The sequence below is a fragment of the Physeter macrocephalus genome, chromosome 13 (genome assembly GCF_002837175.3).
Source record: "Physeter macrocephalus isolate SW-GA chromosome 13, ASM283717v5, whole genome shotgun sequence".
Taxonomy (NCBI): Eukaryota; Metazoa; Chordata; class Mammalia; order Artiodactyla; family Physeteridae; genus Physeter; species Physeter macrocephalus.
In genome coordinates this window covers 83,975,514-84,000,196 of record NC_041226.1, presented here as the reverse complement: position 1 = coordinate 84,000,196, position 24,683 = coordinate 83,975,514, and the positions used below count along the sequence as shown (strand labels likewise).

The 24,683-nt window shown below is 57.6% G+C and overlaps 2 protein-coding genes across 2 annotated transcripts in view; one reads left to right on the top strand and one right to left on the bottom strand.

Annotated features, from left to right (window-relative positions):
• Positions 1 to 2,842: 2,842 nt before the first annotated feature.
• On the bottom strand, positions 2,843 to 19,478 carry LOC114487445 (sarcosine dehydrogenase, mitochondrial-like). The gene is made up of 9 exons (XM_028497370.1): positions 19,395 to 19,478; positions 18,741 to 18,845; positions 17,471 to 17,600; positions 13,195 to 13,281; positions 12,788 to 12,878; positions 8,735 to 8,876; positions 5,717 to 5,800; positions 3,125 to 3,413; positions 2,843 to 2,856 (listed from the first exon to the last, which is right to left on the bottom strand). The coding sequence occupies exons 1-9, from the start codon at positions 19,476 to 19,478 to the stop codon at positions 2,843 to 2,845; spliced, it is 1,026 nt and encodes a 341-aa protein (XP_028353171.1).
• Positions 19,479 to 20,111: 633 nt separating this feature from the next.
• Positions 20,112 to 24,683, top strand: part of LOC114487444 (sarcosine dehydrogenase, mitochondrial-like) — a 10,693-nt gene continuing 6,121 nt past the window's right edge. Inside the window, exon 1 of the mRNA XM_055089386.1 lies at positions 20,112 to 20,148. Coding sequence (XP_054945361.1) covers positions 20,112 to 20,148 — 37 coding nt within the window. The remainder of the gene's footprint in view (positions 20,149 to 24,683) is intronic.

The following is a 24,683-nucleotide window of genomic DNA, read 5'->3' as shown; positions in this document are numbered from 1 at the left end:
AAAAAAAAAAAAAAAAAAAAAAATTTTTGCATTTCTGTACGCTAACCATGAACAATCGATGAAATTAAGAAAATAATTCCATTGACATCATCAAAAAGAATTTTTAAATGCTTACACATAAATTTAACAAAAGAAGTGCAAACTTGTACTCTAAAAATTAGAAAATTTCTCTGAAAGAAGTTAAAGAACTAAATAAATGGAAAGACCTCTCATGTTTACGAAATGAAGACTCACTATTGCTAAGATGACTGTACCCCCCCCCAAATCAATCTACCGATTAGACAGAGTCTACCGAAATCTCAGCTGGCTTCTTGGTGGAAGTTGACAGACTGATTCTAAAATTCATACAGAAATGCAAGGCACCCAGAATATTCAAAACAATCTTGAAAAAGAAGAACAAAGCTAGAGGATTCGCACTTCCTGATTTCGAAACTTACTACAAAGCTAATGTACTCAAGACAGCGTGGTATAGCATAAGGATAGAAATATAGATCAATGGAATAGAATTGAGAGTCCAGAAATAAACCCTGATGTTTATGGTCAGTTGATTTTTCACAGGATGCCAAGGCAAATCGATGGGGAAAAGAATAATCTTCAGCAAATGGTGCCGGAACACCTGAATAGCCGCCTGCAAAAGCACGAAGTTGGACCCCTTCCTCACGCCACACACAAAGCTTCATCATAATGAACCACAGACCTAAGTACAAGACCTAAAACTATACCATTCTGAGAAGAAAACAGAAGAGTAACTCGTTGTGAACTGGGTTAGGAAACGCCTTCTTAAATATGACACTAAAAACGCAAGGGACAAAAGAAAAAATACATAAGCTGTACTTCATCAAAATTAAGAACTTTTGTGCCGCCAACGATATCATTAAAAAAGTGAAAAGACAGCCCACAGAAGGGGAGAAAATGTTTACAAATCATAAATCTGATAAGGGACTTGTATCCAGAATGTACGGAGAAGTCTTACAACTCAATAAAAAGACAAATAACTCAATTTAAAAATGAGCAAAATATGTGGATAGACATTTCTCCAAAGAAGATATACAAATGGCTAAATAAGCACATGAAAAGATGTTCAGCGCCATTAGTCATTAGAGAAATGCAACTCAGATCTTTGAGATACCACTTCACACCCACCCGGATGGCTAGAGTCAAAAAGAGAACCACACGTGCTCATGAGGATGGAGAAACGAGAACCTCGTCGGCCGCGGGCGGAGGTGTGAAATGGTGCAGCCACTTTTGAAAAGCCTTTGCAGATCTTCAAAACGTGAAACGTGGAGCTACCACATGGCCCAGCAATCCCACTCCTAGATATTTAACCGTGAGAAATGAAAACATCTGTCTACAAACTTGCACACACATTTTCAGAGCAGCATTATTCATAATAGCCCAAAAGTCTAACAACGCAAATGTCCATCAACGGATGAATGGATAAATGAAAAGGAGTGTATCCATGTAATGGAATATTGTTCAGAATAAGAAGTAATGAAGTACTGACGACTTCCTAAAACATGGATGGTCCTTGAAAACATCATGCTAAGTGAAAGAAGCCAGTCACAAAAGACCACCATTGTACGAGTCCATTACGGAAATGTCCAGATGAGGTAAAGCTACACAGACAGCAAGTAGATTCGTGGCTGCCGGAAGGTGGGGATGCGGTGAGAAAATGGGCTAATGGGTATCGGGTTTCCTTGGAGGGGAGATAAAAAGGTTCTAAAATTAGATTGCAGTGATGGCTGCAGAACCCTCTGAATATACTAAAAGCATTGTACACTTTAAGTGGTTGGGTGGTATGCTATGTGAATATATCTCAATAAAGCTGTTTTTTTTAAAACAAACAAAAAAAAAAAACAAAAAAAACAAGGCAACATCTCTCACTATTTCCCTCCAGGCTTCCCTCCGGGACAGCTGGCTGTCACACGGCACCCGTGGGGTCTGCGCAGCTCCTGAGCCCCAGAGGCTGCTCCTCACCCCTCTCCAGACGCCACTACCCTTTATGGAGCTCCCCCTTCCCCCATCAGCCACGCGGTACCTTCGCTTACACTGCTGGGGCTGCAGATCAAACTCCAAACCAGCTTCCTGGGCTGACTCTCGTCTAGCCAGGCTGGGGAAGTTGCCAAGGCTGAGAACAAGTGCATGTTTCACGCTCTGGGACTGTCGGGGTGCCTTTGCGCGGGTGGGATGCAGCCACGAAGCCAAGTTGGCAACCCCTCCCAGCGCCCACATCCTCAAGGGCCTGAACATCCCGCAGGCCTTGGAAGCCGCGGTGCGGAGGTGCCAGACGGGTCCCCGTTTGCTCCCCCAGGGACTCCTGGGCTTTCAGACGCACATGCCTCCCCTTCCATTTCAGAAGCCCCCTCCTCCAATGCCTTTACTAGAGCACACTTTGGAGGAAAGCGTGCTTCCTTCCCTTCAGGACCGGGTGCAGAGCTAGTACACGATAAAAATGCGGGCCTGTTCCAAACGTCTTAAGAGTTTCCAGGTAGCAACGGCAGAGCTTTGCTTCTAAGCAGGGGTCCCACGCCCAGGAAGCTTCCCAGGCCACCCATCCCTGGGGACCCCCAGGCTGAGGCCTTGGCCCCCCTCACACAGATCCTGAAGGGACTGCGCTCCCTCCCCAGTCGGCCACGTGCGCAGGGACACAGCACGTCCTGCTCGGTAACAAAACAGCCGGCGGCCCACAGGGGGAGCTGGCAGAGTCTTTTCTGCAGAAGCTGCCTGTGAGACCTTCCCTGTGCGATGCAGACTCAGAGGGACTCACCCCAAGCCCAACAGAAATCAGGAGCCGGGAACGGAAGGAAGGGGCCAGGAGCCGCCGGGAGCTACCTGAGCAGCCTCACCTGCCCGCTTCTGGAGCAAGAGCGGGGGCAAGCAGGCCCCAGACCACGGGCCCTCCCCCAGCTCGGGTCTCCTCTGCTCGTCCCCTGGGGGCCCGTCTTGGACCTACTTGTCGTGAATCTGCTCTGCCCTGGACCCGGGAAGGAGGGGCTCGCCACCCACAAAGTCACACGCAGGCCTCGGAGCAGCTCCAAGAGGCTCAGAGAGGTGAAGCCCTGGCCCGAGGCCACACAGCCAGACCCAGGCCTGGCTCCAGCCCCGCTCCTTGAGCAGCCCTCACCGCTGGCAAAGCCTTGGTACAGCCGGAGGGAGGGGAGGGCAGCGGATAGCATCACCGATTCCTCCACGAAACTGAGGCAGCCAAAAACGGGGGCGGGGGCGGCAGGGAGCCGGCAGAGCGGGCCGGCCCGCGGGGACGCCCGCCTTTCTACCCCATCAGGGCTGCGGCGTCCTACCACGTCGTGGTGGGGCGGGAAGTCGAAGGTGTACTCGTGGCCCAGCAGCCTGCCGTAGACGTAGTCCTCGTGCGCCGGCGTCCTGTAGGCCCCGTAGTAGTCGTAAGGGAGCACCTGGGGCAGAAGAGGGGTCGTCACCGGCCCGCCCCCTCCTCCCCGCTCCACGCACAGCGTGGCCCGGTGCCCGCGGCGCTCCTGCGGAAACAAAGGTCCACAGGACAGGGCTGGTCCTGCCCTCTCGAGGGGCAACGCGCTGTGCACGAGGCCGGGGTGGAGGCGGGGCTCAGGCACGCCCTCCACATGACACAGGTGACCCCACAATCTCCATGGCAATGGGGAGCGCCGGGGCCCCGGAGGGTGCAGAGGAATGGGGTGTGCTCGGGTACGGAGGGACGGCGAGAGACGGGGCTGACCGGGAAACAGAGGCGGGTTGACTGGGACCTCGGGGGCCGGCTCAACGCCGAGGCGCTGGGGTTAGGCCCAGGGATCAGCTTGCGGAGGGAGGGGGTGGGGGCCGGGGGCGGGGCGGCCGCAGCGGTGGCTCCAGATGCTGTTGCCGTGGTGATCCGGGACCAGGTCCTGCTGGGGCCAAGCCGTGCGCAAAGGGCCTCGCGCTCCCGGGAAGGGAGATCCTCTCTACAGACGAGGAAACCGAGGTGCCGAGAGATTGAAACTTGCCTCAGGTCACAGGAGAGTCCTGGCCGCCCGGCGTGAGCCCAGGTGGTGGGCCCCAGAGGCTGGCCCTTCAGCCACCACTTGCCTTGGCTTCTCCTGCACTCGGTCAGCCGCTCTCAGAGAGGCCCAGAACCCAACACCCCGCGCCTGGTCCTGTCCCTGCTGACGGAGCCCCTCCTCCTTCTCCCCCTCCTCCCCCCCCCCACCCCTCCCTCCTAACTCTGCGGCCACTCCTGGAGAGGTGTGAACAAGCCCGCCAGTTCTCGCCTCCCAGCACGGCCAGCCCTGCCCAGTCTCCTGTCACTGGTGAGAGCCGAGTGTGAGATTCTGACTGAGTCAGGCCCCTTTGCTCCCCCAAGCACACCCCCTACCCCACCCCCACTCCAGCTCAACCGCTGGTGTCCAGGGAGGGGCGTTTACAGGAATCCCTGCAGGAAGTTCCCAGCACGGCCAGCCCTGCCCAGTCTCCTGTCACTGGTGAGAGCCGAGTGTCAGATTCTGACTGAGTCAGGCCCCTTTGCTCCCCCAAGCACACCCCCTACCCCACCCCCACTCCAGCTCAACCGCTGGTGTCCAGGGAGGGGCGTTTACAGGAATCCCTGCAGGAAGTCATCTCCCTGGCCCGCCAGGTGGCTCCCCCTGGCCCCTGAGCCCCCTGCAGGAACTTCCCAGCCCGCCGTAACCTGGCCAGGGGTCAGGGATTCGGGGACGTCTCGTCACCCCCTGCCCTGGACGCCCAGGACGGCTCCCGGGTGGGGGCTGCACAGCCCGCCCATCTCGGGACCAGGGGTAGGTCGCCGATTCCCGCTCTGGTCTCATCGCCTGGCCCACGGATTCCGGGGCAGAGGGGCTTCCAGGGCAGACCAGGCTGGCTGCAGTGGGCTCTGCAGAGACCTGCTCAAGGAGGGGTCTACCTAGGCCCCTCCTCTCTGCTGACCCCAGAGAAGCAGAGGCAGAAGCCATCAGGAGCTCTGGCCTCCATCCACCTCACCTAACATGCCCTGGAACTTGCCTTGGCACATAGCTGCCACGGAGACGGGAGATGGGTCGCACTGGAAGGGGACTGGTGAAACATAGCAACGGGAAAGGGGTTTTAATTTGTACAAATCTGGATCCAATAGTATCCCCCCTGGTTGTATTAAAGCATCCCCTCAGCATCACATCACCTGCTCCAGAGACCGCAGGCCGAGGGTCTCACAAGCAGGACGGTTTTGACTCTTTTCTCTGAGGACCTGGGTCCCTGAGAGGCACTGGGTGGGGGCTGGGCAGCCCCCAGGAGGGCACCCAGAGGCCAGGATGCTGTGAAATGCCAACTTACAAACGAACACACAGAATGCATAATTTTGTGCGAAATCCTCCTACTAACATTCACAGCTGCAGTTGCCAAAAATATATGAACAAAATTACGAGAAGATACTCTAATTTCTCCCGTAAACCTGGGGAGTCCTGTGCACAGCCTCCTCTCTGTGGAACACCAGCTCTCCTGGCCCCTGGCCCATCTGGGCCGTGGAAGGCCGGGCACCGTGGGCGCTGAGGGGTGCCTGTGCGGACAGCCCACGATCTCAGGTGGACCGGCCGGGGCTCGGCTTCTCGGAAGGCCAGGTGACTCCCCCGCCCCACGGCACTAAGGACAGGGAGACACACAGCCACCTCCGGTGGGGAGGACGCGGGGGACACGGTGGGCAGGGGCCGAGCGCAGGCCGGGCCGGGGGCACGGCCGCTGGGCGCCGGGGGCCACTCACCGGAGCCGCGCCGCGGGGACTGAACCACCCCGGCCTCTCCCAGCCGTGACGCTCCTGGAACACGCAGCCTCGTGCGAGGAGCTCCTGGTTGTGGAGGGAGAAGAGGCCCACTCAGGCCTGGCCGGACGCGCAGAGCAGGGCAGGGAGGGGAGAATCCGCCAGCCGGTACCGCAGGGGGCAGCGGGCAAAGAGGTCCCGGCCCTCGGAACCGGGACCCCAGCCCAGGCTCTGGCTCCAACTCTGCGGCCCCTCCCGGCACCCCGGTCTGTAGAATTACCTTCTCTTATGGACGGAATTGCACCCCAAATTCCTATGCTGAAGCCCTAACCCCCAGTGTGACTGTATTTGGAGACGGGGCCTGTGCAGAAGGAATTAGGGTGAAATGAGGTCCTAAGGGTGGGGCCCGAAGCCTTAGCAGGAGAGGAGGAGCCACCAGGGCTGTCCCTCTGCCAGGAGCAGACACGGCGGGAAGGCGGCCGTCCCGAAGCCAGGAACGAAGGGCGCCCTCACCAGGGACCGGTCAGCGGGCACCTTGATCCTGACTGCCCAGCCTCCAGAACCGTGAGAGATGAATTTGAGCCCCCCAGCCCGTGGGGTCTGTTGTGGCAGCCCGAGCAGTCTGGGACACCCAGTGACCCAGCGATGCCACAGCTAAGTGTACACCCAGGAGAAATGACACCGGGGACGCAAACAGGCGTGTGCACACCTGCGTTCACAGCCACCCGGAGGTGGGGACGGCCCAGATGCCCATCAACTGACGAATGGATGACCAGTGCAGTCCATCCATACGATGGGATGTTATTCAGCCTTAAAAAGGAAGAACTTCCTGGGGCTCCCCTGGTGGCGCAGTGGTTGGGAGTCCGCCTGCCGATGCAGGGGACGCGGGTTCGTGCCCCGGTCCGGGAAGATCCCACATGCCGCGGAGCGGCTGGGCCCGTGAGCCGTGGCCGCTGAGCCTGCGCGTCCGGAGCCTGTGCTCCGCAACGGGAGAGGCCACAGCAGTGAGAGGCCCGCGTTGCCGATGCAGGGGACACGGGTTCGTGCCCCGGTCCGGGAAGACCGCACGTGCCGCGGAGCGGCTGGGCCCGTGAGCCGCGGCCGCTGAGCCTGCGCGTCCGGAGCCCGTGCTCCGCGACGGGAGAGGCCGCAACGGGAGAGGCCCCCGGTACCCAAAAAAAAAAAAAAAAAAAAAAAGGAAGAACATTCTGACACCTGTTACATCATAGATGAACCTCAGAAACAAGCTAAGGAAAAGAAGCCCGGTCACCAAGGGCCACAGAGTGTACGATTCCATTTATGTGAAATGACCAGAACAGGCAAATCCACAGAGACAGAAAGTATAGATCAGTAGTTTTTCTAGGCTAGGGGGAGGGGGACATGGGGAGTTATTGCTTAATGGGTACGAGGTTTCCTCTTGCAGTGACAAAAACATTCTGGAACTGGACAGTGGTGATGGTTGCACAGCTCCGTGAACGTACTTAACCCCCCTGAGTTGTATACTTTAGAATGGTTAAAATGGCAAGTTGTATGTTATGTGTACTTTACCACAATAAAAAATTATAGCAGACCCAATAAAGTAATATGGTGGCAGATTTCTTTGAAAAGAAATTTAGCCCGGGGGGAAGAAAAGAATCTCCGCTCTCAGGTTTGGAAGGGCCTCGTGCCTGGGGCCAACCCCGTCCAGCGCCCAGGAGGAGCGGGCTTCGGAAGCTGAGTCTGGCCGGGCATTCAAGTGCCAAGACCGACGGGCGCCAGAGGCCAAGACGGCCTGCGTCTCCCCCTCCCCGGGGGCCACCGACCTCGAGGGGGAGGGCGGTCCAGGTCACATGCTGACTGGTGACCCCCGGATGCGTCCTCCCTGGACGTCCAAGGGGGTGGCAACCAAGGACACAAAACCCACTCCCCTCCAGTGAGCGTGGAGACACCTCCGCCAGAGACGCATCACCCTTCCTGGGAGGGAAAATGGAGAGCAGGCTCTTCTATTTAACAAAACACACGTCAACCGTCAACGGCTGGGAAGTGTCACCAGGAGGGTGCTGACGAGGAAGTGGAGGTGTGGGTGAATGCAGATTCCTCCCCGGGGGCAGGGCTGCTGCACCCGGCAAGCCACCTCCGGGAAGAGCTGTGCACACGTGAGCAACTTCCACCCGAGAGTCATCGAGCAAGCCCTGCGCTCCTTGGGAGGCTGCTGAGCTGCGGGGACGGTGCAGGCTGGGGGAACCCGAGCCCACGTGGGGCCCAAGACTCCCAGCGGGCCCTCTAGGCCAGGCTGGAGGACAGGGCAGCCCGGGAGCCAAGGACGTCTCTGTCCTGGGGAGGTGCCGTGGACACCAGCTCCCTCTGGGGTCCAGGCGCTGGAGCCCCAGATGAAGGAGGCTCCTCCTTCTGCTTAAATGCTACCTGCTCACTGCGCCCTGCCCACCTGCCTCCCCCCGCAGCCATCCAGTCAACAAACATTCCCTGAGCACCTACCCAGAGTCAGGCTCTGCGCTCAGAGTGACTGGGGCCCAGGCCCCGTTGCCAGGGTCCTCGTAGACAGGTAAGCGAAGCATGCAGCCCAAGATGGGGGCAAGGAAGCGGGGATGGAGATGGACTGGGGGTCGGGGCGGGTAATGGGAGCACAGGGAAGGCATCTGGGTGGTCAGGGGCCTGGGAGAGTGCCCGGGGGCAGGGCCCAGGAAAGGGCATCTGACGATGGGTTTCATCATATAAGTAGAAGCTTGCCAGAGAGGAAAGACATCCCAAGCAGGCCCCGCAAGCAGGAGCACGTCTTCTTAGCACGCCACTGCCTGGCCCTGCCCTTCTGATGGGCGACTGCACACACCTGCCGGTGCACCTGGCCCACACGACCCCCCACTGTGCTCCAGGCACATTCCCTCGGTAAGTGCCCGGGAGCGAAGGAGCCAACACCTGCCCTGCAGCTGGGGGGTGCTGCATGCACTCTGTCACCCCACACCCGGGGCTCCCCGAGAGCGCCGGCAGCCGGCACGGAGCAGGCACTGCGGGGGGGTGTGGCACCTCGTGCAGGGGGTCTGTCCTCATGTTGCGTCCAGCCAGGGGCTCGTCGTGGGGGAAGACGACCGAGTAGTTCTTGGAGTAGGACTCGTGGCTGCGCTCTCGAATCCAGCGGCCGTGGTCCGTGAGCGAGTGATGGAAGCGCCTGTCGTGGATGGAGTGGCCCGTCACTGCCTTGGGGACCCTCGTCCCTCCACGGGAGTCCCCTCCCCAGGGCTCAGGCGTCAGGGGGGCTCCTGGCTCTCCGTCCTCCCACCGAGGGGCCTCGGGCAGCCCGCAAATCTTGGGGAGCTCAGCCTCCTCGCCTGCAACGCCCTACAGCTGTCGGGCGCAGGGAGTGGACACCGCAGGCTCAGGGCCTCAGGTGACGGCCTCTGAGGTCAGACCCCCAAGAGGCGCAGAGGAGCGGGAGAAATCCCAGCCGTGTCTGGGGGCCCCGCCCCCAGGGCTGGTGTGATCGTGATCCCTGCAGGTTTGTCCCCTGGCAGCTGCGGGGACACCAGGTGCAGCCACTCCACCCCCTGGTGGTGTCCAACTCCTCCCGCGGGTCCCACGCGATTTCCTGCTGAGCTAAGAGGCCCCTCCCCCAGCCTTCGCGAAGGGAGAACAGCCAGGGCCACCCAAGAGCCCTTCCGTCTGGTCCCCAGACCGGCCACAGCTTCTGGGCTGCGTCACACGCTGCGTCCTGCAGCCCCGCCCGGGAGCAGCCCACCTCTCAGGCGCCCAGCTCACTGCGGCCCCCCCCGCCCACTCCTTCACTCCCCACCCGCTGGTGTCTCACGTGTCCTCTGGGGCCTGCCTCCCCCCCGCCGTGTCCCCATCAGCGCTGCTGTCCTCAGGGGCCTGGCCTGAGCCTCGCAGGGCTAGTCTGCGTGGTGCTCTGATCTGGGCAGGGGCTGGCGCTGCAGATGTGGGCATTCTCATGACAGATAGTATGGGCAGCGATCGCTGTCGTGTAAGGAGCGCTTTTCCAGGACAGGCCCGGGGCTGAGGGCCACCCGCGAGAACCCCTCGTGCAGTCCTCAGAGCGGCCTCGGGCGTGGGGCTCCCGGTTTGACTCTGCCACCAGACAGGAACCTGCCGCACTGAGTCAGGGGCTTCCAGAAAGAAGGGGGGCCACGGAGCACCGCCAGGGGCCTGGGGAGGGGTCCCAGCGGTGGCACGCGGGGCTGCAGGAGCAGGCTGGTGAGGGGCTGAGCTGGGGCGGGAGAAGGCCAGGAGGCTCCCCCCGCCTTGGCACCAGGCGCCCAGTGGCTCCTGGGATGGGACGTGGTCACCCACCCAGCCACGCCGAGAGTGGGGCTCCTGGGGGGCTCTCAAGGGGGGGAGGTGGGGCCTCAGTTGTCCTCTCAGACCCCCTGGGTGGCAGGGACCAGGGAGGGGGACGGGCCTGAGGCGGGACTGGGTGATCCCTGCACAGACACATCCCGCCCCTCTGGACAGGCCCCCACCAGCCCCTCTGCTTTGCGCCTGTGCACACCTGTGGGTGTCAGGGGCGGCGGCGCTCAGCTCGGCCCAAGCACGACAGGGGTCCGCAGCGGAAGGGCCACTCCCCGTGGCCCACCAGGACCCGGCTGCCGTTTCCCACCTGCATACAAGCCGGCAGAGGGGCCTGCAGCCGGGGTCCGGCGTCCAGCCACGCTCCTGACATAACAAAGAGCGACTTCTCCTTCCCTGGTTGCCAGGACCCCAAGAGCTTTCTTTAAAAGCAAGAGCCCGTGCTCTGGGCCCCACCTATGCCAGGCCCTGGGGGAGGCGACGCATCACTACCGTGAGCCCCCAATGCACTCCACTGAGAGGGTGGATCAATCTTCCCATTTCACAGATGGGGAAACCGAGGTCAGAGAGGAGGAAGAGCTGGCTAATAGGTGGGGGGCCGGGACAGCTGAGAACCTGTTTGGGTGTCCAAAGGGGGTTCCACCGCCACCACCCGTGAGGCAGCTGTTGTGGCCTGGAGGGCATCTGGTGCTGGGCCAGCCCCGGGAGCCTCACATGCAGGCCAGGGTCCAGACACGCCCTGGACCTGGCCCTGGGCCCTGATCGCCTCCTCAGGCACCTCTCTCCCCGAGCCCGTCCTCCGCGTGTAAGACGAGGAGGCGACATGGAGTTCTGCTCCGACCTTCTGACTGTCTAAGCAGGGGGACAAGGCTGGCGCTCCCTCGTCCGGGTGTTTTGGTGACTCCCTGACACAGTGCCCTCATTTCCTGGCTCTGCCTCTGTTGTGGGGCCTGGGTCTCCGTGCCCCGCTCGGGACAGGGAAGCAGAACATCCCATCAGTGCTGAGAGGTCACGGGCGCCGGTGCCACAGCTGGTTCGGTGGTGGCAGCCGTCCGGTATGTGAGTGGAGATGGGGGGGGCGGCGGGTGCTGGGGGGACACGGACGCCCTATGTCAGTGACCGCTCAGGCCCGATGCCATGAGCCGGTCATCTCCTGGGTGCATTGCCCGGGCCAGAAAGGCGGGTGGCCCAGATCACAGCCCCAACCCCTACCCACTGGGCCCCAGCACTCAGGGGCTCCCTCCCTGGGCCCTCTGCCTTCCAACCTGTGACGCAAGGCCCCAGCCGGCGCTCTGCCTTCCACCCACAAACCCGCCCACAAAACGCTCCCTCTAATGTCACAGCTTGTGAGGAGAGGCGGCTGAGGAGGGAGGCTCAGACCCATGCCAGGGGCCTCCACCAGCCCCGGAGGTGAGAGGCCACTCGGCGAGGCCGAGGATGTGCCCTGGTCCGTCCGATTCCAGTGCTGAGGCCTCACCCCCCGAGGGAAGCCGGACGGCAGACAGCCCTGCAGGGCTGGGTCCCTGCCCGCTCTGGCTCGCACGCGGGGTGACTTCAGACAAGATGCCTCTTGCAACGGCGCCTCTGTTTTGCTGTTTGTAGCAGGAGGGGCTTGGACTGGCCCATCCCTGAGGTCCCGTGCAGCTTTATCATTTCTGGAACATTCCTCCCTTGGGAGAGCACGTGGGCACAGACCCAGACAGACTCCAAGGTGGCGCCAGAGCGGACCACGCTGTGCCAGGCGCCATGGAGGGGGCGGCATTGGGGGGGGGGATCTCAGGGTATGTCTGTCCGTCTCTGTGGGGGCCAGACATCCCCCCACCGTGGACGCAAGGTCCCCAGCGGGCCAGGCAGGGACGAGGTGAGCAGAGGAGGTGGGGCGCGGTGAGCTGAACCAGCGCCACCTCCAGCCCTGCCGGGCAGCTGGGGTCTCCCCAGTCACAGGGGAGCGGGCCGAACACCCACAGAGGCCCCTCCAAGCCGCTGCCTCAACTGCCACCTGCAGGGCTCGGGCCGCAGAACTGCCACCTGGGGGCCAGACCCCAGGCCCACCGATTGCCACCCTCCAGACCCTGCCTGGGGGCACCCACATCCCTGTCCCGACTCAGAGGTCGGTGGGCAACCAGGACACCTCCCAACTCCGATATCAGCGGCCCCTGGGCTCAGCTCAGCTTTGTTTAGTGTTTCCGTGTGCAGACCTGATGCCGAGGGTTTTACCTACACAAACACGCTCACTGCTCCCAGCGACATTTACAGCTTTTACACATCACACCCCAGCTTACAGACAGGAGAGTGCTCGGCACAGGGTCTGACTGATTCCAGACCCCCTGTGAGTGAAGGATGGATGCGGCCGACACCTCGCTCGGGGCTGCCTGTCTCCCAGATACGCACACGTCCTAATAACGACCACCAGTTCAGCCCCACTTCCTGGGCAGCCTGTGCGGTCCCTCCCGCTCCCCGGGCCTCAGTCTCCCCATCTGCAAAGTGGGATGATAAGATCCCCACTGCCGATCCCAGAGCTGCCAGGCGGGTCAGGCAAGACACTGGGACGAGAGGTCCTGGAAGCTGTAAAGGGCCGTGGATCTGCCAAACCCAGGCACCCTGCAGCACCGCCCCCCGCCGGCAGGCTTCTTCCCTTTCTTCCCTTACTGCCACCTCTTCCAAGAAGCCCTCTGGATTTCAGGGAAGGCTCCTTTCTAAATAGCCCTGGATATTTACCCCACCCCACCCCATCCTAGGGCAGCCACCTCCTGCCCACGGGTCCCAGCGGGCACTCGCCTGATGTCGTAGCTGTGCATGTCCTTCTCCGGGCGCCCGTGGATGATCCAGTGGGCCAGCTCCTGCCCACAGCCACCTCCCAGCATCATTCCTGGCAGGAGCAGAGCCGCAGGTCTGCAATCCACCCCCAGGGCCCTGCACCTCAGTTCCGCGCCCCTCCCACCTCTATGGGCAGCATCAGCCCCTAAGCCCTGGATCTCACAGGTGGGGTGCCACACACCTCCTAACGGGACCTCACCCCCTCCCGGCAGGCTTGTCCCATCTCCACCCCTGTCAGGGCCGCAGGGCTCCTAGGCCCAGCGCCCCAACCCAGGTGGGGGGCCCTGAGAATTGAAGGAGAGGCCCAGTTGCTGTCTTCACTCGCAGGGATGCCAGGGAGTCGGGGACGCACTGCTGTCCACGCTTACCTGCACTGTTGAAGCCGCAGCCCAGGAAGAACCCACGGAGCTCGGGTGCCTCCCCCATCAGGGGCTTGTGGTCCGGTGTGAATGACTCTGAAAGGGAAGGGTAGGCCTGAAGCTCCCTCCCGGCCACATGCTCCTGGGTGGGGTCTCCCAAGAGGGCAGTAATTGAGGTGGGGGTGTGTAGGTGCCTCCTTCATCCAGACCCTCCCTATCCTCAAGACCCAGCTCAATGCTGCTTCCTCCAGGAAGCCTCCCTGGTTGCTCCTGCCACATTCCCCCGAGCTCCTCAGCATTTACCACCTGAACTGGGTTCTGCCTTGGGGGGGGGGTCCTGGTGTGTCTCGTGACTATCACCATTCTCCTGCTGGTGAGAGGCCGCTCCCTGAGCCCCCATCACTGCACGTGGCTCCCGGTCACTGTACCATCTTCCTGCTGTGTCACTGCAGGGCACTCTTGCCCACTGGACCACGAGTACCTTGAGGGCAGGGGCTGGGCTTGGCTCACCGTGTGCGGTGTCTCGAGGCCTAGCACAGGGCCCAGCAAACAGTAGGTGCTTGATAAATGTTCACCGAGTAAATGAAGGATCATAAGTTCTTTGGGAGAGGAGACCAAGTCTCTCGCTTCTGTCTGCTGCCAGCGTGCCAAGGGCAGAGGCCAGGATTGGAGGGGGAGGGAGCCTCGGGCATAATGATAAGGAGCTGGACTTCGCAGCCACAGTGCTGGGTTCAAGCCCTGCCTCACCCCTTCCCAGCTGTGTGACCTTGGCTCAGAGGAGCCCTGATTTCCTCATCTGTAAAGTCCGGCTCAGGGTAGTTACTTCACAGGGCTGTGAGTCAGTCGGTCTGCAAATATTTGCAGCCCAACTGCTTGTGCCCAGAACTCGGCCATGGGAGGTGGCTCCGAACAAGACAAGCCCCACCCCTCGGGGAGCCGACCGGAGAGTGAGAAGGACCGAGAGCAAATGGGTAAATAAGGGGAAAAGAGAATGCCTGGGAAGAAAACACAGTGGGATGCTGGCTCTGGAGTGACGGGAGGGCTGGCTGCTGCTAATCAGCCCCCCGGCGCCATCATAACCCCGGGTCACAGAGGAGGACATGCTGCGCGGCAGGGAACTGGGGCCACCGGGGTCGGTCGGGGCTGCCTGGCTCCCGGCCGGGCTCTCAGCCGCTGTGTGCACTGGTCACAAGCGTTGTCCTTCTCCCTGCTGGTGCCCGGCGACCCCGGCCTCCGATCTGCAGCATCTGAGCCGAAGGAGGCCACCAGCCCTGGGAAGCTGGGGAGGCTTCCAAACAGCCACAGGGGAGGGCGGGAGAAGCAGGGCGGAGAGGAGGGCAGGGCCCAGGGTGAGGCCTTGGGGGCCACGGGGATGCTGGTGAGCCGCCGGGGGAGGCGTCAGGAGGGGCGAGAGCCCTGTGAGGGAGGTCAGGGGCTTCCCTGGGGCCTGTGTGGAGGTCGGGCTGCAAGGGGCAAGCGGGGGGCGGGGAGGGAGGGGGGCCGGGGCGCCGGGGGCAAGCGGGGGGCGGGGGGGCCGGGGCGCAGGGGGCAAGCGGGGGGCGGGGAGGGACCGGGGCCGGGGCGCAGGGGGCAAGCGGGGGGCGGGGAGGGACCGGGGCCGGGGCGCAGGGGGCAAGCGGGGGGCGGGGAGGGACCGGGGCCGGGGCGCAGGGGGCAAGCGGGGGGCGGGGAGGGACCGGGGCCGGGGCGCAGGGGGCAAGCGGGGGGCGGGGAGGGACCGGGGCCGGGGCGCAGGGGGCAAGCGGGGGGCGGGGAGGGACCGGGGCCGGGGCGCAGGGGGCAAGCGGGGGGCGGGGAGGGACCGGGGCCGGGGCGCAGGGGGCAAGCGGGGGGCGGGGAGGGACCGGGGCCGGGGCGCAGGGGGCGGCTCCCGGGACAGTGATGCGGAGGCTGCAGTTATGTTCCGGGATGACCCGGTGAGCACTTCGGGAGTGTTGCAAATGTTTCCACAACGTTCTGAACAGCCTTACAGAAAGCCAGCAGGAGGGAAGTTTGGGGGTCAAGGTCGCCTGGATGTTTAACAAATGACTCGAGAGGATGCAGGATGCACGGGACGGGGGCCCCCACCTTGGCTCTGACCTCCCGACCTTGGAACGAGAGGTCTCCCCGCCCCCAGCTTCCCCGAAGTCAAGGGGGCCTGGGACTTCCCTGTTCTGGTCCGGAGGCCGAGGGCCGTTGACCGGCCTGTCCTCCCTGGTGAGGAGAAGTGCTCATGTCCCCACGGAACCTCCCTGGCAGCTGGGAAACCAGACTCCACATGCATCTCCCCGCCAGCAGGGCTTCCTGGGGGCCATGACCCCCAGGCCAATTAAAGCGAGAATGCTCCCCGGTTACTCGTGCCCCTGGGATTGCTTCGGGCCTGGGTTTCTCACTGCCAGCCCCACGCAGCCCCGGGGAAGCTGCCGGGGCAGTGAGCCCTCGGCCCTCGCCCCGCACCCTGTGCCCCAAGACCCTGTGGTTGGCCGGGGGACCCCAGCTGCCTCTCCCCAGAAAGCTGTCCTCTCACCAAAGGCTCTTTCATGAGCTGAACAGATTAAAGCAGTCGGGGCTGGCAGCCGTGTAGACACCGTGTGCCGGAACCAAGAGGGCTGGACTCCCCAGCAGTCCACAGGCTGGGCGTCGGGACCCCTCCCCTCCCCTGGCCTGGCCTGCCCCTCACTCCCTGCTCGGCCTGTACGAATGGCTTTGCCGGCTGGCCTGGGCCTTGCCCTGCAACCTAATGTGTGGCTTCCTCGCCTCACCCCGCCTGTCACCCATTTCACAGATGCAGACACCGAGGCTCAAGGAACTCAGAGCCTCAGACACAAAGTTTCCTCTCTGGGCAACTGTATCTTTCGGAACCTCTCTCCGCCCCGAGGTAGGCACATCCTACCCGGTTCTTGCCTCTCTTGAGGATTAAAGCGATCCCATCCGTGCAGGAAGGAGGGGGGATGCCCACGTGATTCTGCTGGAACCAGCATGGGGTGGCGTGTCTCGCCCGCCCGGAACCCCGGCCCCGCAGCCCCCCACGGCACCCTCTGGGCGGCCCCCCCTGCTCCCACCACCCCAGTACCTCCCGCCCTCAGCCCCGCAGCTGAAACGTCTGGGCCCCTCTACGCCCAGAGGCCACCGTCTGCCGGGACCCCAGGCCAGCAGCCTCACCCCTGCACCCCAGTGCCGTCACACGGGAACGTGCTGCCCCCCTGCCCCGAGCCCACCCCCCTTGGGTTCCCGCTTCGGGAGCTCCGCCCAGCCTCCCACACAGGCTCCCCCGCTGCGCTCCCCACGTGCCGGGCACGAGGCAGGGCTCAGCAGAGTCAGGAGCTGAGCGGATGCTGTGCGAGCTCCTTCACACCTCGTCCCCGCTTCCGTGGCCCCGGGCTTGAATCTTATTCTAGAACCTTCTCCATCTGCCTTTGAGACACTCACTCGGCGCGCCTGGGCCTCCCCCACCCTGGGGTCCCTGAGCTCCCTGGACAACCCCAGGATGGCCCTCTCTCAGGCTCCGTCATCGAGCGGTCACCTCTCCCTGCTGAGCTGTGAGTGACCCGTGCTGGGACAAGTCACATCAGTTTGAATGGCCAAAGTCTAGCCTGGCCGGCAGGCCCTGAACAGTAAACTAGTGGCCTTGGCCAAACGCGTCAGTGCTGGGCGTCCGAGGCCACCCCGCCTGGTGTTCGATCCCCGTGGGCACCGGCCGGCCGGGCAGGGTCAGGGGCTGCACCATGCATACCCAAGGGGGGGCATCGGAAGCTGAGCCACTCTGTCCTCCCCCTTTCCCTCCAGCCTCCTGCAGCTCAGCCCTCCCAGGGGCCAGAGGGGAGGCACCGGCTTGGGCCTCTCCATGCTGTGTGGGCGTGCGGCCCTGCTGGCCTGGCTGCCGAGGGCAGAGGGCCAAGGGGTGAGGCTGAGCCGGAACGGGGGTCTACAGCCCTGTGAGAACGGCATCAGGAAGGAGCTTGGCCCTCCTCTCCTTGCTCAGCCTCACCAGGCGCTGGCAGGGGGCTCATCCCATCTTACAGATGAAAACACCAAGTCCCAGGGACAAGTCAAGCAGGGATTGAGCTCGGTGGGACCTCAGGAGGGACTCACGCGGGGGAGGGCGGGAGGAAGCCTGGCCGAGTGCCCGTGGGCGAACTCCTGCCCTCCCCCAGCTCACGGCTTTTGCCTGCAGAGGGAAGCAAACGCAGCACCCGAGGCCCAGGACGGAGGGACGGCCGCGCGCGGCCGGCGCAGGCCAGCCTCAGGGCGCGGCCCACCCCCAGCTCCAGGCCCCCCCACTCACCGGGGCCGCAGACTGTGGACTTAATCCCCGTTCTCTCCAGCACGGGGACCCGGTTGATGGCACCTTCAATGTGCTGGGTGAACACATCCCAGTCCAGGTCGAAGAGGCCAAAGGCAAACTTGTCCGACACCTGGGGGGGCGGGCAGGGAACCTGCCCTGTGACAGCGCCCCACGGGAGTGAGAGCCAGGCAGGGCCTGGCCAGCCTCTCGATTAGGTGGTGACAGCGCTGGGCCGGTCCCCTCAGTGTGTCTCCCCTCCCCCAACCCCTCAGCGGCCCGCCTGCTCCCCCTTTGCCGCCCCGACCCAGGCCCGCCTGCTCTGCCTTTGATTGTTGCCCTGGCCTCTGCCCGGTCGCCCTGCTTCCTGCCCTCCTTCACCCCATTCACCTAAGTCACATCGGCCCTACCTGAGCGGACCCTGCCCCCGTCGACCACCAGGGGTCTTCGGGAAAAGCACGCCTGATCTGACCTCAGGGCCTTCACCTCCACCTGGGGCAGCTCCTCCCCCACCTTCTCCCTGCAGGGCTCTGTGCTCCATGTCAGCTCCTCAGGGAGCCCTGCCCGAACACAGTCCGAAGGACACCCTTCCACGCCAGTCTCGCTAGGCTTATCCTTAACCTGCTAACTTCACTCGGGGCACAGACCACCATCCCCAATTGCATTACTTCTTTGCTTATTTACTGTGTGTCTCCCCACCAGAATAGAGGCCTCTGGGGACAGGGGCTCTTATCTTGGTCTCCGTCCTTAAGTTAAACAGTATCTGGCTGAAAGGAGTCATTTTGTCGTTCAATTTGTAGACTAAATGCATGAGTACGGGAGCTGGGGTGGTCCGTACATGCTCGAGGGGCCTGGGGGGTGCTGAGGGGGCCGCTGGCCCTGCATGGACCCCAGGAGCTGCCAGGAGAGCAGCCCAGGCCAGAGGGAGATACAGCGGCAACCACGGCGGGTGGGGGAAGGCATGGGACTGTTTGTTGATGGACAGAGAGCTTCAATGCTTTCATAATCTTCTAAAGTCATTATTTCACACGTTGCAGCCTCTGCCTATTGATGTTTTGAGGCAAGCCCTCCACCTGCCCCGCGTCTGGATCTGCCTGCGTGCCAGGTTCTTCAGGGGTTGGAAAAAATGGGTTTGACCTTGGGGGATGGGGGACCTGCCACTTCTCAGGTAAGCCCCCAGGGTCGGGGGAGCTCCGGGGGGACAGTCTCCGGAAGAAGGCTCCTCTACGCTGAGACGCAGCCCCAGCCCCTCCCTCGAGCCCTGGTGTCTCACCTCCTCCCAGAAGATGGGGTTGGCCTCGTAGCCGCCCACGGACAAGGCGTCCCCTTGGAGGCGGAGGTAGATGGAGGCATCGTGGTCGCGGACATTGGGCATGTTCTGCAAGGTGGAGCACAGAGGCCTCGGGGTCACAGGGTCACAGACCCAAGCTGGGCCCACGGGGCCACCTCCTCGTTGTAGGACCCTGAGGACAAGGGTGGACCTGGGGCCTCGGGTCACACAGAGGACAAACCACCCCACTGAAACCCCATAAAATAGCGGCAAAGATGGAAGGAGGGAGGGAGGGAAGAAAGAAGGATAACCCACAGAACACAGCAGACGGGGGATCTCAACCAACACTGGAGGGCGCAGAGTGGATGGGGGAGGGCCGGTGCCTTAGCTCAGGGCTGGGAGAGGGGAGACAGTTTGCCCGCCTCTGTCCAGTCCCCCCCAATCTGCACAGGCCGAGCCTAGGGCAACCCCAGGTCCCTCTGCAGGGGGCGGTGGGCCGAGTGTGTATGTGTGCATATGCACGCATGTGTGTGAGTGTACACGCGTGTGCGTGTGAGAGTATGTGCGTGAACAGGAAGTTGGACTAGGGTCTCTTCAAAGCAATTGGACCCAGATCCCTTCCATCCCCGCCGCGTGCAGCCCAGGGCCTGGCCCTACCCCGCAGGGGCCCTGAGGTCTGTCTCTGGAGAAAGGGGTCCCCCGGGGCTCCAGGCTCCGGGGAGGTGAGGAGTGGGCTGCCATCCCCCCTCGACAACAGATTGGAGAGTTTTCTGTGGAGACACTGTGTGGTCTGTGGGAGACTCCGGACGCTGACATGGAGGTCCCTCACCAAAGAGAAGGGCGTTCGACAGAAGGACTGGATAAGGCCAAGGACATCTTCCAGATATTAGGCTAAAACAGATTAAGGCATGGAAATCCGAAAAGGGAAAAAAATAAGAAAATTAGAAAGTCAATCCTGAAGGTCTGATGTCCACCTTACAGGGGTTCCAGGAAGAGAAAACAGAGAAAATGGAGTAGAAGGAAAGTCAAAGCAAAAATCCAAGATGATTTCTCTGACGAAAATCGTGAATCTCAGTATTGAAGGGCACACAAGTGCCCACCGAGCCCTGTGACTAGACCAGGCCTGCACCAAGGCCACATCAGGATGGAACGTCAGGTGAACAGGTGGGTCCTGAACAAAGAAACAGCATTCCTGGAGGCTGAAGACCTGGAGCAAAGTCCTCAAAATTCTGAAAGACAATTTTAAATACAGAATTCTTGACCCAGTCAATTCATCAACTGACTGTAAGAAAGAATATTTTCTTCAGACATTCATGTACACAAAAACGTTTACTTTCCAGGTACCCTTCTCGGTAAGTGGCCAGAGACCATGCCATGGATCCAGAGAGCAGCAGATCCAAACAGAAGATGGGTGAGGAAGGTCCCAGGGTAACAGCTGATCAGAGGCTGATGGAGAAGATCAGAAGGCAACGGGAGGAGTCCTTCAGGGGAGGGGAACGGGACTTACAGACTTTATGTGGTTTCTCTGCCATGTCTGAGTAGGCAGACAATATTACTGATAGGTGTTTGACAGATCCGTTGAGATGTTTGGAGGAAAATTGTGACAGTTATGAATATAGATGCAAATATCCTTGACAAAATACTAGGAAACTGAATCCAGAAACATAGAAAAAGGATTATATACCATGACCAAATGGGATTTATCCCGGGAATGCAAGGTTGGTTTAACATCTGAAAATCTGTGTAATATACCATTATCAATGAACGACAAAAACCACTAATTATTTCAATAGATGCAAAAAAAGCATTTGACAGATAAAACACTTTCATGATAAAAACACCCAATGTCTAGGAATAGAAGGGAACTTCCTGATAAAGAGTATCTGAGAAACACCCACAGCAAATGCATACTTATTTGCAGTTTTTCCTCTAAGACCAGGCCACGAGAAGTATGTCCACTGTCACCCCTGCCATTCAACATTGTACAGGAGGTCCTGGCCAGGGCAGGAATCAGGCAAGAAAGAGTAATTAAAGGCATCCAGAGGGGAAAAAAAGTAAAACTATCTCTATGTGCAGATGACATGATCTTCCATATAGAAAATCCTAATGACCCCACTAAAAACTATTATAACTTATAAAATAGTTCAACAAGGTTGCAGGATACAAGGTCAATATACAACAAACAGACAAAAACCACTGTATTTCTATATACCAGCAGTGAACAATCAAAAATGAAATTAGGAAAATAATTCCATTTACGATATCAAAAATAATAAAATGCTTACAAATAAATTTAACAAAAGAAGTGCGAAACTTGTACCCTAAACACTAGAAAATGTCTTTGAAAGAAATTAAAGAGGATGTAAATAATGGAAAGACCTCTCAAGTTTACAAAATGAAGACTTACTATTGCTAAGATGACAGTACCCCCCAAACTGACCTACAGATTCAACACAGCTCCCACCAAAATCTCAGCTGGCTTCTTGGCAGAAGTTGACAAGCTGATCCTAAAATTCATATGGAAGTGCAAGGGACCCAGAATATTCAAAGCAATCTTAAAAGAGAAGAACAAACACGGAGGACTTACACTTCTGATTTCAAAACTTGCTACAAGGTTAATATAATCAAGACAGAGTGGTACAAACATAAGGATAGACATATATAGATCAACGCGATAGAATTGAGAGTCCAGAAATAAACCCTCACACTTATGGTCAATTGATTTTCCACAAGGATGCCAAGGCAATTCAATGGAGAAAAGGATAATCTTCAGCAAATGGTGCCGGAACACCTGAATAGCCGCCTGCAAAAGCACGAAGCTGGACCCCTTCCTCACGCCACACACAAAATTTAATTCCAAATGTATTGTAGACCTAATTATAAGAGCTAAGACTATAAAATTCTTGAAGAAAATACGGGAATAAATCTCTGTGGTCTGGTTTAGGAAATGCCTTCTTAAATATGATACCACAAGCACGAGGGACAAAAGAAAAAATTACATAGGTTGTACTTCATCAAAATTAAGAACTTTTGTGCTGCCAACAATACCAACAAGAGAGTGAAAAGACAACCCACAGAATGGGAGAAAATATTTGCAAATCATAAATCTGATGAGGGACTGTATCCGGAATGTATGAACTCTTAGAGTTCAACAGAATGACAATCCAATTAAAATGAGCAAAGTATCTGAATAGAGGTGTCCCCAAAGAAGACGTACAGATGGCCAACAGGCACATGAAAAGACACTCAACATCACCAGTCATGAGGGAAATGCAACTCAAGCCACAAGGTACCACTTCACACCCAGTACGATGGCTAGAATCAAAAAGATAGACAATAACAAACATTGCTGAGAATGTGGAGAAGTCAGAACCTTCATACACTGCTGATGAGAATGTAAAACAGTGCAGCTTCCTTGGAAAACAGTCTGACAGTTCCTCAAAAAGTTAAACACAGAGTTACTCTATGACTCAGCAATTCCACTTCCACCCAAGAGAAAGGAAAACATATGTCCACACAAAAACTTGTACATGAATGTTCATAGCAGCATTATTCACAATAGCCAAAAAGTGAAAACAACCCATATGTCCATCAACAGATGAACAGATAAATAAATTGTGGTTTACAAGAGTATATTATTCAGCCATAAAAAGGAATGAAATTCTGCTACATGTACCACATGGATGAGCCTTGACAACGTCATGCAGAGTGAAAGAAGCCAGACATAAAGGCCACAAATGGTATGATTCCATTTCATTCAAAGTCCAAAATAGGAAAATCCATAGAGACAGAAATTAGATTAGTGACATCTAAGTTGAGGGTGGGGTGGGAAATGGGGACTGATAATGTGTATGGGGTTTTAAGGACTAAGATAATGTTAGGTAGATAGATAAATGACAGCTAGATGATAGAGATAGATAGATAGATAGATAGAGATAGATAGATGATAGATGATAGATAGATGATAGAGATAGATAGATAGATAGATGATAGATAGATAGATGATAGAGATAGATAGACAGATAGATAGATAGATGATAGATAGTCAGACAGATAGATAGATGATAGAGATAGATAGACAGATAGATCTTCCTCACGCCACACACAAAATTTAATTCCAAATGTATTGTAGACCTAATTATAAGAGCTAAGACTATAAAATTCTTGAAGAAAATACGGGAATAAATCTCTGTGGTCTGGTTTAGGAAATGCCTTCTTAAATATGATACCACAAGCACGAGGGACAAAAGAAAAAATTACATAGGTTGTACTTCATCAAAATTAAGAACTTTTGTGCTGCCAACAATACCAACAAGAGAGTGAAAAGACAACCCACAGAATGGGAGAAAATATTTGCAAATCATAAATCTGATGAGGGACTGTATCCGGAATGTATGAACTCTTAGAGTTCAACAGAATGACAATCCAATTAAAATGAGCAAAGTATCTGAATAGAGGTGTCCCCAAAGAAGACGTACAGATGGCCAACAGGCACATGAAAAGACACTCAACATCACCAGTCATGAGGGAAATGCAACTCAAGCCACAAGGTACCACTTCACACCCAGTACGATGGCTAGAATCAAAAAGATAGACAATAACAAACATTGCTGAGAATGTGGAGAAGTCAGAACCTTCATACACTGCTGATGAGAATGTAAAACAGTGCAGCTTCCTTGGAAAACAGTCTGACAGTTCCTCAAAAAGTTAAACACAGAGTTACTCTATGACTCAGCAATTCCACTTCCACCCAAGAGAAAGGAAAACATATGTCCACACAAAAACTTGTACATGAATGTTCATAGCAGCATTATTCACAATAGCCAAAAAGTGAAAACAACCCATATGTCCATCAACAGATGAACAGATAAATAAATTGTGGTTTACAAGAGTATATTATTCAGCCATAAAAAGGAATGAAATTCTGCTACATGTACCACATGGATGAGCCTTGACAACGTCATGCAGAGTGAAAGAAGCCAGACATAAAGGCCACAAATGGTATGATTCCATTTCATTCAAAGTCCAAAATAGGAAAATCCATAGAGACAGAAATTAGATTAGTGACATCTAAGTTGAGGGTGGGGTGGGAAATGGGGACTGATAATGTGTATGGGGTTTTAAGGACTAAGATAATGTTAGGTAGATAGATAAATGACAGCTAGATGATAGAGATAGATAGATAGATAGATAGAGATAGATAGATGATAGATGATAGATAGATGATAGAGATAGATAGACAGATAGATGATAGATGATAGATAGATAGATGATAGATAGATAGATAGATGATAGAGATAGATAGATGATAGATAGATAGACGGACAGATAGATAGGAATAAAGAATTAGTCACAGCTACATAGGAAACTGAACAACCAGAAAAAAACTATTAATAACTCCAGGAAACACGAAAAGTTGGACACTATTTGCTCAGGAGTTAACAATGTTCTCATTGTCATTATACTGCAAATACTGACTACTGATTTAACCAATAAGTGAACGGATAAACAAAACCAAAGCATTTTAGAAAGTAAGCGGGGGGTGGGAAGAGGCCCACCTCCACGGGGGTCCTCAGCACTCGGGGAACTGCTTCCTCTCAACCCTGCTCTCCGTTGCCCCTGCCCTGGAGGTGGACACATCTGATGTGACCCCTCCGCCCCACCTTCGAGGACACGCAGAGACCAAAAGGGACAACCTGGCAGATGCCCCTCCCTGCTCCTCCAGTCTCCTAGTCGCTTGGCTCCTCTGCAGAGCTAGACTAAGAATGTCTGCACTGATTTTGCCAGACATTTTAATCAATGTCTGCACTGATTCCGCACATGGGAAGTTCTCGGTAACCGAGCACTTCAGGAATAATAATAGTGATATCATTACCTCTGTTGTCACTACTACTCTAAAAACAAAACCAACAGAATGCCAGAGCTCCATAGAGCAGGACAGCGGGG